Here is a 13,225-nt window from a genome sequence, read left to right on the forward strand (position 1 = left end):
CTCTTTAGGCGTCGAGAAAAGCGCGCAACCACCTATGCAGCGATCGAGCTCTGCCAAATCAAAGATGACGGAGAAGTGAAGGCGCGTGAGAAGTCATCTCTGCAAGGCTGGCCAGAGGTTCAGCAGCGATTGAAGGGTGTTTCAGCTCTCTACTATTCTGGGGACTGTTTCTTGGTGTTGTTACCGTTCGCGTTCATCGGTGAGTGGGCCGAGAGGATGAAAATCCACACACGCATCTGCCGCTGACTTGAACAAGTATTGGCGCTGACTGCATGGCGACTTGACGGACAGCCTCTGTCCGAACGCGGCAAGCTTGTCCAAAGTGCCATGAATGTCGGCCCGACTGTTTACCCACTCGTCTACGCTGCGCTCGGTGGCCGTTCTCTAAGAAATATCGCAGTCAGGTGTGCAGAGCGAGGAACAACCGTTGAGGTATGACTTCCCCTGCTTTCGCTGCAAAGGTGACTGAACCACCTCCATAGGATCACTATTAATCGTTATGGTGCTCAACAGGCGCTCGAGAAGTATCTTGGAAGCCAAAGCTTCGTGTCCGCTATCAGTACCGCCATCACTATTCGATCTCTGGATTTAATCTCTATTCTCATCCTATTCTTATGGGCCTTGTCACCTATAGGTGGGCAGAGTTCGTTGCATCTTCTCCGGGAGACTACAAATACAACATACACTACAGGTACCGCCTATTACACAGATTCGGACCCGAACCTTCTCCGGTTTGAAATTCAGGACATACTTACGGCTAGCCTGATGGCCCCTGAGCGAACTCAACTCGGCCCACTGGACTCATGGAATCGCCCCAAGATTCCACGGATCAAATATGTAGAAAGAGAGCAGGACTTCCCCGATGATGCCGAGACAGAGTGGAGTTCGAGAGTTGTCAACGGAAGCTACACCTCCCTGATCGGAATCAACGTCCAAGGCCTCGCACCCAATTCAAATTCGACTTTCGATGCTGCACATCAGTACATATCTCTGGATTGCAAGTCACGATTCACCGGAACTGTGAACGAAACTGTGGAACATCTAGACTTGTACTTTCCCAACCTGTATCCAAGCATCAACTTCACGGCCTCGGACCCTTTCGATCAACTTTTCTCGTTTCCTCCAGAAAACAACGTACAGCTTTATGAATGGACATATGGGGGGAATGCCGCATTCTTCAGGTTTGGGACCGAGGATAACACCCGCTCTAATGCCAGCGCTTCAGAAGCCGATGGTCGAGTTTTACAGTTTTTGTTTGGACTTCCTGAACCCCGATCCGGGTACTCGGCAAGAGAGGGTCTGACAGTTGTGTATCAATGTGCTCCAAATCTCGTCAGAGTAGATGTCCACACATCCTGTCAAAACAACATCTGCGAAATTGAAAAGATTCGCCGAAGCCAGGCGATATCATCTGAAGCAAGAGAATGCGAAGGCGACTTTGACCGCCGTCTCCAATGCCTCACAATTGACACCAAGAGCTTGAGGAATTTCGTAACCTCAGGTGGAAAAGCAACGTGGTGGTTCTTTTCTCAACTACAAGATGCGATGCGAGATACTAAGGGTGTTCAGAATGACCTGGTATCGGAACGGCTCACCCTTTGGTTCAATACCTGGTGGCAGGCTGGTGCTTTTCCGTCCTCAGCCACGGTGCGGAACCCTTACGATGTTCCTTCGCAGAAAGTTGTTGATGACACGACCAATGCCGGTGGATATTGGATGATCCCGGCGAATGCGACCTTCTCCACCAAGTTCCCTGTCTACCGAAGGAATAAAGCTTGGATCGGCACACTTCTCTTCACCTCCACCGTATTGCTCCTTATGGGCATCCTGAATATCGCCATCTACTTAACAACATTAGCCCCAGATTATTTCACATACATCTCAGCCTTCACACGCGACAACCCATACGTCAAAGTTCCGGAAGGCGGCAGCGGCCTCTACGGTTCTGAACGCAGCCGGCTTCTGCGGAAGATGAAAGTGCAGATTGCGGATGCGAAGCCGGAGAGCGATGTTGGCTACGTGGTACTCAAGAGTGTTGAGGATGAAACGGAGTTCGCGAGTGGGCAACTACGTAAAGGCAGGCTGTACGAGTGAACTCTTTGGTAGGACGGCTTGGAAGATACAGGGATGGTGTATCGTCATGTTGATGGCATGTCTGTGCACTTAGAGAACATACGTTCAATGTCTCGAAGCTTGCTGCACGTATTGAAGTGATGGTCTAGGTGCAGATATTGTTTTGCTTCCATCTGGTTCAGGCTTTGTTGTTTAGAGCATGGGAATAGGGCAAGGGCAACAATTCCCAGTCTGTCTGATGTAGATTACAAAGCCGATGACCTTGATAGAGTATATATCCATTGCCCGGAACTCCATTGTCTCCCTAGTTGTACATCAGATAGTAGTCCAACAATTCCGTTTTGAATGTCCAGTTATCACTCGTCGTCATCTTCGTCGTCCGCAGCCTTCTTCGCACTCTCATCCTCGTCCTCTTCTGCCTCTTCTTCGTCTCCTTCCTTCTTGTCCTCAGCCTTCGCACTCAGATCAGCCTCATAATCCGGCCGTACGACCTGTATATCCTTCTTCGCGAGCGCAGATTCGATAAGCGGTGCCGATGCGAGTAGAGCGTTGTATTGATCGATGGTCAGAGAGATACCCTATTCAAACCTCCACGTTAACAACTCATCCCGCTAGAAAAAGCAGAAGGGAGAATGGAAAAGGGTGCCTACCTTCTTTCCCGGCCTCGTCTCTCCAGCATCAGTAACGTAGTACTCCCGTATACTAACAAGCGTACTCTTGTTGAAATCGCTAACCGTTACGCGTCGCTTGCCGCTGGCGTTGAGCTGGAGTCTCGTCAGCACTCTTCTGCTCCTTGTTCGCTGCTTCTCATCTTATGGCTACTCACACCAACATATGCATCGCCGTTATCATCCGTCTTCAGCTCAGGTACCACTGGTATCGACTCCTCGTCGTCGTCTCCGGATTTGGTCTTCTTGCTTGCGCGCGGCGCGCTGTCATCGTCGACGTCGGGTGAGGAGCGTTTCTTGGTGAATGTCTTTTTGTAGGTGCTGCCACCTCGGGCACCGCCGCGTTTCGTGAATCCTGCCATTGTGTGTTGGGAGGAGTGGTTCAAGGTCTGCGCGATGGATTGTACTCCTCGCGGCGATGACGCAGGGAGGGCGTGTCGCGCTAAGGAAACGCGCTAGAGACGCGGTCATGTGATCAAGCGACGCGACTTGTTACCTTTTGGCCGTCGTGTAGCTCTTGCCCTCAAGCTTGAACGGTCTTTCCCTGACTTACTTCTCTCAAGGTAGTTCTCGTTATGACGCTCTTTACTCTTGTATACTTCATTCTTTCATGTAAGCGAGTGTCGACTTGACTAATCTATCTACTGTGGTCATGATCCTGTAATGTCTAAATGGCGTGTATCACTTTATCCGCCTTCGGTGCCCTATGTACTTCGCTCCATGGTCGTGAAGGTCGCATCTGCTGCACCCTTTGTGGCCTCTCCAAACTCAGTGGCCCGGAAATTTCCTTCTCAAACTCTTGCGAAATCCTGCCCTCGTGGCTGAGAACAGAGTCTGCGCGTCCCATCTCGACATCTTTGGCCACTGACGCTCTTCCATGCGCGTTCGGGTCGATCAGAATTGATGGCACGCGTGGGTCGTACATCGTGGGGACGCGACTGCGTGAAGGAGGTGGGACAACAGCGTCGTATCCGTGGAAACCCATGCCGAGTGCCGATGCAGTAGGTTCGAATGAACAGCTCTCCTTTTCTCGGGCGCGACGACACGCATCGATCGTTGCGGTAATGAAAGTGATCAAGAAAAGGAACCATCCCGCTCCGGCTGCGATGGTGTAGCCACGGCTAAGATCGACCAGGATGGCGAACATCATGAGGTTTGGGTTCGCCGCAGTGTCGAGACGCGTTTCGCTAAAGGTCTCGAGACTCATGTTGAAGCTGAGAGAAACGCCGAGAGCGACTGCCATGGCGCACATGCACAGGCATTCGATGGGGATAAGGACCGCTGAGGGTATGCGCAGGCGTTGGATGATGGCTGTCAAGACAATTACGATGCCCGCGAGCGAAGCAAATCCGGCCTGTCATGTCAGTAAGTGAGTATTGGTTGATAGCCGATCCACATACCGCCGCGACTGAGATCCAAATCTTGATGGCGCCTTTGTAGACCGTAGCAAAGTATTCTTTCCAATACTCCGCCATTTGAGCCTCTGGTTGAAGCGCGTCCATGATCCCGGTACCGCGACTCTTCATATCGCGAATGATGAACTGGGCTAATTGAAATGATTAGCACCATTTTTCCATGTTCTTGATTGAAAGATGAACACTTACACCAAGCACCTAGTCCTAGCACTCCCATCGCCACGATCAGGGCTAGGACCCTTATTGACAGCAATATCGATTTGCCATATCCCATTCTCGTACAAGAAATTAATGAAAAATACAAGATGAAATGAATGTAAAGTATAAGCACAGTCCAGCTGGCAGCTGCTCGCAGAGCGCTAAGTTGAAAGTAAGTGGTGTCTAAACGAGTGAGTGGTAGGCACGAAAAGAAAACTCGTTTCCGCGAGCGGATGCAGTATCGCTATTGAGGCAAACATCACATTGTCAATAAAGTTCGGAGCCTCAGGAGCCGGGTGCCTTAATGTGATGCCTTGTGCAGCTCGAGTGGGGGTGGAAACATCTGAGGTGCAGGGTGGCTGGTGGTGCCTGAGCGTGCAGGCAGACCTGATTCAAGACCTGCGATGTCAACGCGCCACCATTCTTTCCACGCGGAGCTCTGGTTCCGACCCGTACCTGAGCATAAGGCAGAAGAATCTTCTGGAGCACTGGTCTCTCTCTGTACCCTTGCTTCTCGCCTCACAGCTCATTGTTCAAGCGTTCATGCCATCGCAGCTCAGCAATTGGCCAGCAAACCCGAAGATTTCCCACGGAATGTTGTGATCCGCCGTAAGAGGAATGCGTCCACGCGCATTGACAGTTGTGACGTTCCGATAATGAGGAACGGCTGGGGTGATGCATGTTTCTCCACGTGTTGGCGGTCTTGAGACAGAACCTGAGGCACCAAGGCGTCGCCGTTGTCAGGCTGAAACGGGCGCCAGACCCGGGAACTGTAGCAACGCCATCAACGCTTTCCGGAAGGTTCCGTCATCATATAGCCAGGCTGCTCAATAAGTAACGACCGTGCCGCTATGATGCCGCCAACATTTGGCTGAGGTCGCAACCTTGAAATAGCTGCACGGCCTAAGCACGACGCGCTAAATCGCTCCGGGGTTCGGTCGATTGTTATCCGGGGCTTCTTCATGAACCGACTTCCGACTTCCGACAGCGAAAGCCTGGAAAAGATGGATGACGAGGTCTTAGCAGTGCTAAGAAGCATCATGGCCAGGCGAAGCATCGCGATGCTTCGACTGTGAATTTGATTCGTACCTACGGCACGATGAGTAGGTAAGTTCGTGTCAAAGCCGGCTCTGCAAATAATCTTGTCTTATCGAACAAGGTCTGCTCCGTTACGACTTAGGACGATTTTGAATCGCATGGCTACAGTAAGCAAGACCTTTGAGATGGAGATGTTGTGCTTTCGTGGAAAACAGAGCGGGGCGATGCGAAGAAGCATCTGGGTAATCGTCGGCGAAGCTAGCCTGTCGGCAACAGCCAGTCGTGCCGACCACCATCCTCCATCCAGCAACCATCGACACTTGTATCCGCTCTCCCCTCTCCGCCAAGGCAAAATGCGGAGAACGGTTGGGGAGAACGGTAGCATTGCGGATGGCTCGTCACGAGGCCCCAGCCCATATGGTATTCCGGTGGAATCCCGAATGACGTGGGTAGATCGCGAGATGCATGCAGAATTTTCGGAGGTATTTAGCTACCCGTGATGCCAACAACTGCGATCATCTTGTTGCAGACGGAAGTTTCGCAAGATGAGATACTCCAGCGCAGTTGCGGTGAGCTTTGCTCTACTGCCAAATCTAGCGGTCTCACAAGGATACACCAATGAGTCGGAGGTTCCATTTTACGGACTTAGTCCGCCAGTATATCCTACCCGTGAGTGTTTGGGTCATGATCGAAGGTCAAGGGACTAACCATAGACAGCTGTCGGCAATGGAACAACCTCGTCTTCTTGGGCATCCGCATATGCTCGAGCGAGGGACCTCGTGGCGCAATTGACGCTAGAGGAGAAGTCGAACCTCACACATGGCGTCTCCGGCCCTTGCGTAGGCCAAACGGGAGCTGTACCTCGTCTTCAGATCCCAGAGCTATGTTTCGCGGATGCACCTGCCGGCGTGCGAGGACAAGAGTTTGTCTCGTCATTCCCTGCTGGCATTCATCTTGGAGCTACATTCGATCGAGATCTCATGCTCAGATACGGCCATGCTCTCGGTAGAGAGTACAGAGGAAAGGGCATTCACGTTGCTCTCGGCCCATTCATCGGCCCTATTGGACGAGTCGCGAGGGGTGGCAGGAACTGGGAAGGTCTTGGTGCCGACCCGTATCTTGCTGGTATTGGCGGTGGTCTCATCACCAGAGGCACACAAAAAGAAGGCGTGATTGCTACACCAAAGGTAGGCGACATCGTAAATACGATGAGAGTCTAGGCTGATCGTATCAATAGCATTGGCTTGCGCAAGAACAAGAGTACAGGCGACGCCCTGGTGACGAAGGCGAGGCCGTCTCTTCGAATGTGGACGATCGCACACTGCACGAGCTTTATGCTTGGCCATTCATGGATGCCCTGCGTGAAGGAGCCGGTTCGCTGATGTGCTCATACCAGCGAATCAACAATTCATACGGATGCCAGAACAGCAAGCTTATGAACGGAATTTTGAAGGAAGAGTTGGGTTTCGAGGGTTTCGTGGTATCTGACTGGGATGCGCAGCACGCCGGTGTCGCTTCAGCCAATGCCGGTCTCGATGTGGTGATGCCTGTTGCCAAATTCTGGGGCGAGAACCTTACCGATGCGGTTAACAACGGATCCGTTACTACAGAGAGGCTCGATGACATGAACACAAGACTACTCGCAGCCTGGTTCTATCTCAACCAAGATGAGGGATTCCCCGAGAACGCCGTCTACCCATACAACGTCGAACACGAAATCGTTGACGTGCGCGAAGACCACGCATCTCTCATCCGAGAGATCGGAGCTGCCGGAACCGTGCTGGTCAAGAACGTCAACAACACCCTACCACTCCAACACCCCCGCTTCTTGAACATCTACGGCTACGATGCTGAAGTAAAGTCTCAGCCATGGAACAACCCATCCCGGTTCGGTGGTGGTTATGAAGAGAACTTCGGCTGGAACACGCTCAACGGTACCCTCATCACCGCAGGTGGATCAGGTTCCAGCACTCCACCTTACGTTATCAGCCCCTTCAACGCCATTCAAAACCGCGTAATTGCGGATCGTGGAACTGTACGTTGGGACTTCTTTGGTGTGAACCCGACCGTCTACGCAAATGCCGACGCGTGCCTCGTCTTCATCAACGCATACGCTTCGGAGAGCTTCGATCGCACTTCTCTTACAGACGAGTTCAGCGACCAGCTTGTCAACAACGTTGCAACCAACTGCTCAAACACGGTTGTTGTACTGCACTCCGCAGGCATCCGCACCATTGACGCATGGATCGACCACCCCAACGTCACCGCCGTCCTTTTCGCGGGTGTTCCTGGTCAGGAAAGCGGTAACGCCATCGCCGACGTTCTTTACGGCGATGTGAACCCATCCGGACGTTTGCCGTACACTGTCGCAAAGCAAGAGTCCGATTACGGCCACCTTCTCAATTCGACTCTCGACCCTTCCATCCCGGCATTCTTGCAGTCAGACTTCACCGAGGGCTTGTACATCGACTACCGCGCTTTTGACGCGCAAAACATCACACCGCAGTATGAGTTCGGTTACGGACTTTCGTACACGACATTCGGCTATGCGAACATGACAGTTGAGCCTGTGGCGAATGCAAGTCTTGCTGCCTTCCCGTCCACATCTGTGCCGATTGTACAAGGAGGTCACCCTTGGCTATGGCAAGTCTTGTACCGCGCCACAGTCACCATTACCAACACCGGCAAGGTCGCTGGCCACGAAGTAGCGCAGCTATACTTGGGTGTACCAAATGCGCCGGCGAAGCAGCTCAGAGGTTTCGAACGCGTTGGCTTGTTGCAGCCTGGTGAGAGCCGAGAGGTCGAATTCACATTAGACAGACGCGATCTAAGTGTCTGGAACGTTACGGCCCAGGCTTGGGAGCTTCAGAGGGGACGATACGCGGTCTGGGTGGGAGCAAGTAGCCGTGATATGAAGCAAGAGGGCGAGATAGTAATCGAGTAGGCTAGAAGGATGATACAGTAATGTCTATACTTACTACCTTCATCATTGTAATTCTTGCAGTCTTTGCAGTCTTGTGAAGTGAGGAAACAGTGACATCTCGGCACCCTCCTTATCAAAATGCTCGATCTTCAGGCATAGCCAGGAACATGTGTGTTTGCTCTACATGGTAGTTGAACCTCTGTTCACTCGCTGAACTATTGACCCAACAAATCCCGGCGAACATTGTTACGACAACTTCTGAAGCACGCCGATCGAATTATGACTTGATGTGTCATGTTCCAAGCAATTGTTTGTATGCGGCTAGGATGCAAGCCATCTACTTGGTTTGTCAACATCAAGCTGGTCGAAGAGGACTCGCACCAGATCCCTGAGTGCCTTTGCCCCCGCCCTAAAGAACCACGGTCTTCGTACCTGTTCTGCGAAGGGGCAAGAATGCACAGACTAATATACGATGCAGTGAATGCAAAAGCCCCTGCTCTTGCTAGAGGGCCTCCTTCTGCCTAGCACTCTCTCCTTGTTCTATATCAGGCCCAGCTCTCTCGGGGCACTGCCATTATCCAACGAACCACTCCACTCAACTCTAAAGTCTTGAATCTTTTCAAGGACTCATATACCTAATATATCCCAAACAATCATGGTGAAACTCATTGACTACCCCGTGTCGGTAGGTCTCTTGAAGTCTTCGCTGCCCTTGCGGTACTGACAATTACTAGGAGGACATCCAAAAGTCCTACGCGTCCTTCCTAAAGACAGTCGAGGAGAGTCTTACTCCTCAATATTCCACCGAGGATCCGGATCCCGTCCTTCTTGAGGTATTCCATAATCTTACGTTGACCGCCGAAGGCTATATCGAATACAGTAACGAACACGACTCCGCGGAAGACTGGAATGATCCTTCTACCACAGAGAACAATGTGTTCCAAGACATGATCAGTATATGCACGGTGTATCAGCAGAGAACATTGGCCGATGGCGAATTCTCCAAATTGGCAAGAGCTGGTATGCAATGTATGAAGCATGCCTACGACCCTCCGCCGCTGGACATGCTCTCCTACCCACCTCTGCCGGACTCCCTATTGACCGTGTACCGTCACATGGGATACACTCCTATCGAAGATGCCATCTTCTTCAATCTCGTTCTCTCATACGAGAACGCCTGTTTCTGGAATGCGTGGGGCAGCCGCGATGACCATTGCTACAACAGAGCGAGATATTTGGATGACTCGGATGAAGATTACTGGGATGACTGGGAATGCCCATGTCAGTGTATGTATTGCGTGGACGAGACTGCGTACATACATGGACTTGAGGAATGGCGTACTTTCCCCACAGCCATCACCCACATGGACTGGTTCATGGACGGATTTAAGGAAGTTCGGGACTACATCTTTTACGATCTCTGCGTCACTTGCAGCTCGTATTTGGAGTATACCAACGACTTCGACAACTGGAATGAACCGGAAATCGCCGCATTCCGCGAGTTTTCCGAGGTGGTTGAATACACAACCTACGTCTGTCCGGACTGGTTCCAGAAGTTCCTCTATTTACCTGGAGAGCTCCGCGAGTCCATCATACACGAGTATGCTTTGATGGAGTGTGATGCCGGTCGCCTAAGCGAGCATCAGCACTACGACGAATTCAGCAATCCGTGCTGCAAGTGGGAGTATCCCAACGTGCTCATCGCTTGCGACAACCAGAATCCCAAGGTATTTCCGGACGCTAGCACGGGCCGTTGCCCAAAGGGTTGGCTACCAAACCTCGCTTTCGTCAGCCACAAGATGCATGAGGAAGTTCTCGTCCTGATGCTGCAGAGGACCAAGCGATTCGATTTGAAGTACATGTTCCGGAACACTAACTTCAAGATCGCAACTTGGTTTACCAAGTTCATAAAGGCGATTCCGGGTGGTGGCGGCGAGAACGCAGTGAAGCACCTCAACTTCCCGCACATGCATTGGTTCAACAACCAACGCATCTCACCAGCGCTGACCAACCCCAGCTTTGAGTTAGCTGTCGCTTGCAAGAAACTTCGCAAGCTCGACATGACCTTTCATGTCGATAAGGTGACTTTCAGCAGTGCGGAGACCGACTGGGAACGCAAGGCACTTCCTCTGGCTACAGTCATCGACCGATTCAAGCTGGAGACAATTCTCGGCTGTACCAAGTTGGAGGAGGTGTATATCGATGGCATATACATGCGACCATCTCGAGGCGGCAAGGAGGCCGATCTAGATGTGCTAGAGGAATTAAGCAAGTGGATGATGAAGAGCTTCCTCGTTCAGCGGGATCCGGAGCGCGGTATCCAAGTCGAGTTGGTTCGCCGATGGGGATGCTGGAGGGGACGTGTTCGCGGGACCCTGGTTGAGCTTGAGGATAAAGATATGGCGGAAGTAAAGGCGCGCATCGAGATGACGAGCGCATATACAAAGGCCCTCGTTTTGGCTGGGCCCGCTCTTACTGTCTAGATAGACATATCCAGTATCGTTAGTTCATGATGTATACAGCTTAACATACCCAGGTTTGAAGCTCTTGCGAACGGACCATAAATTATCTCTTATCATGTGAACGCCGCAGTCAGGATGATCCTGATGCTTGTTGAGCTTCTAAGTTTGGTGCTTACGGTTCATCGCGGGCACCCTAAGTTGATCTTCAACTGACATCATAAGATAGGTATGAAAGATGTCGTCCAGCGTCAAAAGCAATGAGTTCCAGACTCCGACATGCGATACACTCATTGGTAACGCGATAGTCCGGAAACAGAAACAAGGCAGAAGGTTAGCTGTTATTCGAAGCTTCGAAAGGCGCGCGTTGAGGAGCTCAAGCTCGAGCCATTCAACCAATCAGCGGTGACGTGATGGCCATGACAAAGGCGCTAGCGACGCGATCCCTGCAAATCTGGGGTAGCTTCAAGGCGGCCATACAAGGTGCAGCAAGAGTCTGGCGCTTGCTAGCAAGCCCATATACACCGCTTTGATACCCCTCTTCACTTCTTGTTGAGCTACAACTCTTACAACTTCTACATCGAACCTTTGTAATACAACACCAACAAGTACACTTCCATCAACATGTCTTGCCCCGTGATCGGTACCACAAACGATGTGCTTCCTCCCAACCACCCCTCTATCGACCTAGCGAAGGATGGTCAGGTTGTACGTACTCAAGGATACACTGGACATCGTTGCACATCGCTAACATACAATCCACAGTGCCCAGTCGTAGGCGCAACCAGCGACCACCACCACAACCTCTCCGCACACCCTCCCGTCCCCACCCAAGGCACCGAGGCTACATCGTGCCCGGCGCTCAAGAAGAACGTAAAGACGACCAAGGCCCAAGAGATGGACGATGCTCTCTGCCCTATCGTAGGCACAGCCACAACCGTACTTCCTCCCGACCACCCAGACATGCTTAAGGCGAACGCCGGCGACATCTGCCCAGTTACAAAGGCGACAGTCGGACACCACAAGGATAAGGTCGCTACACACCCGAGTGTAGAGGGTGCGGCGGATGGGGCTGTATGCCCTGTCACCGGCCAGAAGCAAGCTGCGTAGTTATGGTGAAAGGAGGGATGGGGGCGGCGTTGGTTAATATACCCGAATATAAATGATTGGATAGTGAAGCTAAATCAGCTTTCGCCCCATTTTGTGGAACAATTCTGGCTCTCCATTCAGATCTCCTGACAGCATTGCTGTGTTGTCAGATTTCGGGCGCTTAGCATGCAGTCTCACGTTGAACATTTGGGGGCCGTAATGACCCCAGCAGGCATATGCTTATTGTTACCCTCGTACTTTCTTCTCTTTGCTTTCTGTATCTTTTCATAATGCGTTACCATACTTTCATTCTCACAATTTCCCTACTCCGCTTTGCTTCACCCCAGAATATCTGTTACTTACCCAACGGCGACACACAACCCATCGATGTCCCATGCGACCCCGACGCAGAAGTAACAGCATGCTGCCGGTCGCGCGAGGCCTGTCTCACAAACGGTCTTTGTACTCATGGTGCGGACAGTGATAGCGGTCAGGAGTACGCCCGCGGCACCTGCACGGATAGGAGCTGGTCCAGCCCACTCTGCCCACAAAACTGTCAGCTCAATCAAGACACACCAAACAATTCTAGCGCCTACGACTTCCGTGCTGATGGTGTCAGGGTGTGGCAATGTGGTTCGCAGGGATATGGTAGGGAAGCGGAGTACTGCTGCGAATCAGACGCAGAATTACAGAGGTGCTGTGAGACAGCTACGGCGCTGTTTACATTGGAAAGCGCTGCTGTAGGTCCGCGTACAGGGGTTGAGAGTACTCCGTCGATGTCTTTGGTCTCAGTCATTACCTCGAGTGCGGCTAGCACTACCACGCACTTGTCAACTCCGTCACGCACTGGGTCTGTGACTCAGAGCACTCAGAGCACTCAGAGCACTCAGAGCACTCAGAGCCCGCGAGTCGATGTCTCGGACCAAGGCGATAACAAGGCAACTACAATCGGCGCCGGAGTTGGTGGAGCATTAGGAGGGTGTCTTCTGACGGCTGTATTGATACTCTTTTTCAGGCGCTACAAACACCAACGAGCTACTCCGCATGTGAATGAACGTCCAGTCGCTGTGGCAGTGTTCAACGATAAGGCCGAACTATCAACCGAGCAGACGTATGCAGAACTTTCGGGCCAGAGCACCCGTCAACCGGTCTGGGAACTGCAGGGAGATGAACGTCTACCGAACTACAACGTAAACAGCCGATAAAACAACAAGAAGGGAAGAAATAGGGACTTACGCCGTTGGGACAGTAGTGAAAACTTGACAATCAGCGAGTTGGGAAGGGCGATTCCGATCAGCTTTTGTTAGACGAGATGAATGCCTTCTGAGACTATGATGCATTGCAAGATGCGGATTCGCTTCG

The 13,225-nt window shown here is 51.8% G+C and overlaps 6 protein-coding genes across 6 annotated transcripts; 4 read left to right on the forward strand and 2 right to left on the reverse strand.

The window, feature by feature from the left end:
• Positions 1-765: 765 nt before the first annotated feature.
• Positions 766-2,094, forward strand: J4E83_008023 (uncharacterized protein; the record flags this gene model as incomplete). The annotated part of the gene is made up of 1 exon (XM_049334920.1): positions 766-2,094. The coding sequence occupies one exon, from the start codon at positions 766-768 to the stop codon at positions 2,092-2,094; it is 1,329 nt and encodes a 442-aa protein (XP_049186071.1).
• A 335-nt stretch (positions 2,095-2,429) lies between these two features.
• Positions 2,430-3,103, reverse strand: J4E83_008024 (uncharacterized protein; the record flags this gene model as incomplete). Its single annotated transcript, XM_049334921.1, has 3 exons — positions 2,430-2,651; positions 2,724-2,837; positions 2,900-3,103. The coding sequence occupies 3 exons, from the start codon at positions 3,101-3,103 to the stop codon at positions 2,430-2,432; spliced, it is 540 nt and encodes a 179-aa protein (XP_049186072.1).
• A 305-nt stretch (positions 3,104-3,408) lies between these two features.
• On the reverse strand, positions 3,409-4,243 carry J4E83_008025 (uncharacterized protein; the record flags this gene model as incomplete). Its single annotated transcript, XM_049334922.1, has 2 exons — positions 3,409-4,095; positions 4,142-4,243. The coding sequence occupies 2 exons, from the start codon at positions 4,241-4,243 to the stop codon at positions 3,409-3,411; spliced, it is 789 nt and encodes a 262-aa protein (XP_049186073.1).
• A 1,694-nt stretch (positions 4,244-5,937) lies between these two features.
• J4E83_008026 (uncharacterized protein) lies at positions 5,938-8,336 on the forward strand (the record flags this gene model as incomplete). Its single annotated transcript, XM_049334923.1, has 3 exons — positions 5,938-6,061; positions 6,110-6,579; positions 6,630-8,336. The coding sequence occupies 3 exons, from the start codon at positions 5,938-5,940 to the stop codon at positions 8,334-8,336; spliced, it is 2,301 nt and encodes a 766-aa protein (XP_049186074.1).
• A 634-nt stretch (positions 8,337-8,970) lies between these two features.
• Positions 8,971-10,798, forward strand: J4E83_008027 (uncharacterized protein; the record flags this gene model as incomplete). Its single annotated transcript, XM_049334924.1, has 2 exons — positions 8,971-9,000; positions 9,050-10,798. The coding sequence occupies 2 exons, from the start codon at positions 8,971-8,973 to the stop codon at positions 10,796-10,798; spliced, it is 1,779 nt and encodes a 592-aa protein (XP_049186075.1).
• Positions 10,799-11,398: 600 nt separating this feature from the next.
• Positions 11,399-11,884, forward strand: J4E83_008028 (uncharacterized protein; the record flags this gene model as incomplete). Its single annotated transcript, XM_049334925.1, has 2 exons — positions 11,399-11,482; positions 11,540-11,884. The coding sequence occupies 2 exons, from the start codon at positions 11,399-11,401 to the stop codon at positions 11,882-11,884; spliced, it is 429 nt and encodes a 142-aa protein (XP_049186076.1).
• Between the last annotated feature and the right edge of the window lie 1,341 nt (positions 11,885-13,225).

This window comes from Alternaria metachromatica (genome assembly GCF_023757995.1).
Source record: "Alternaria metachromatica strain BMP 0045 chromosome Unknown scaffold_21, whole genome shotgun sequence".
NCBI classification, from domain to species: domain Eukaryota; kingdom Fungi; phylum Ascomycota; class Dothideomycetes; order Pleosporales; family Pleosporaceae; genus Alternaria; species Alternaria metachromatica.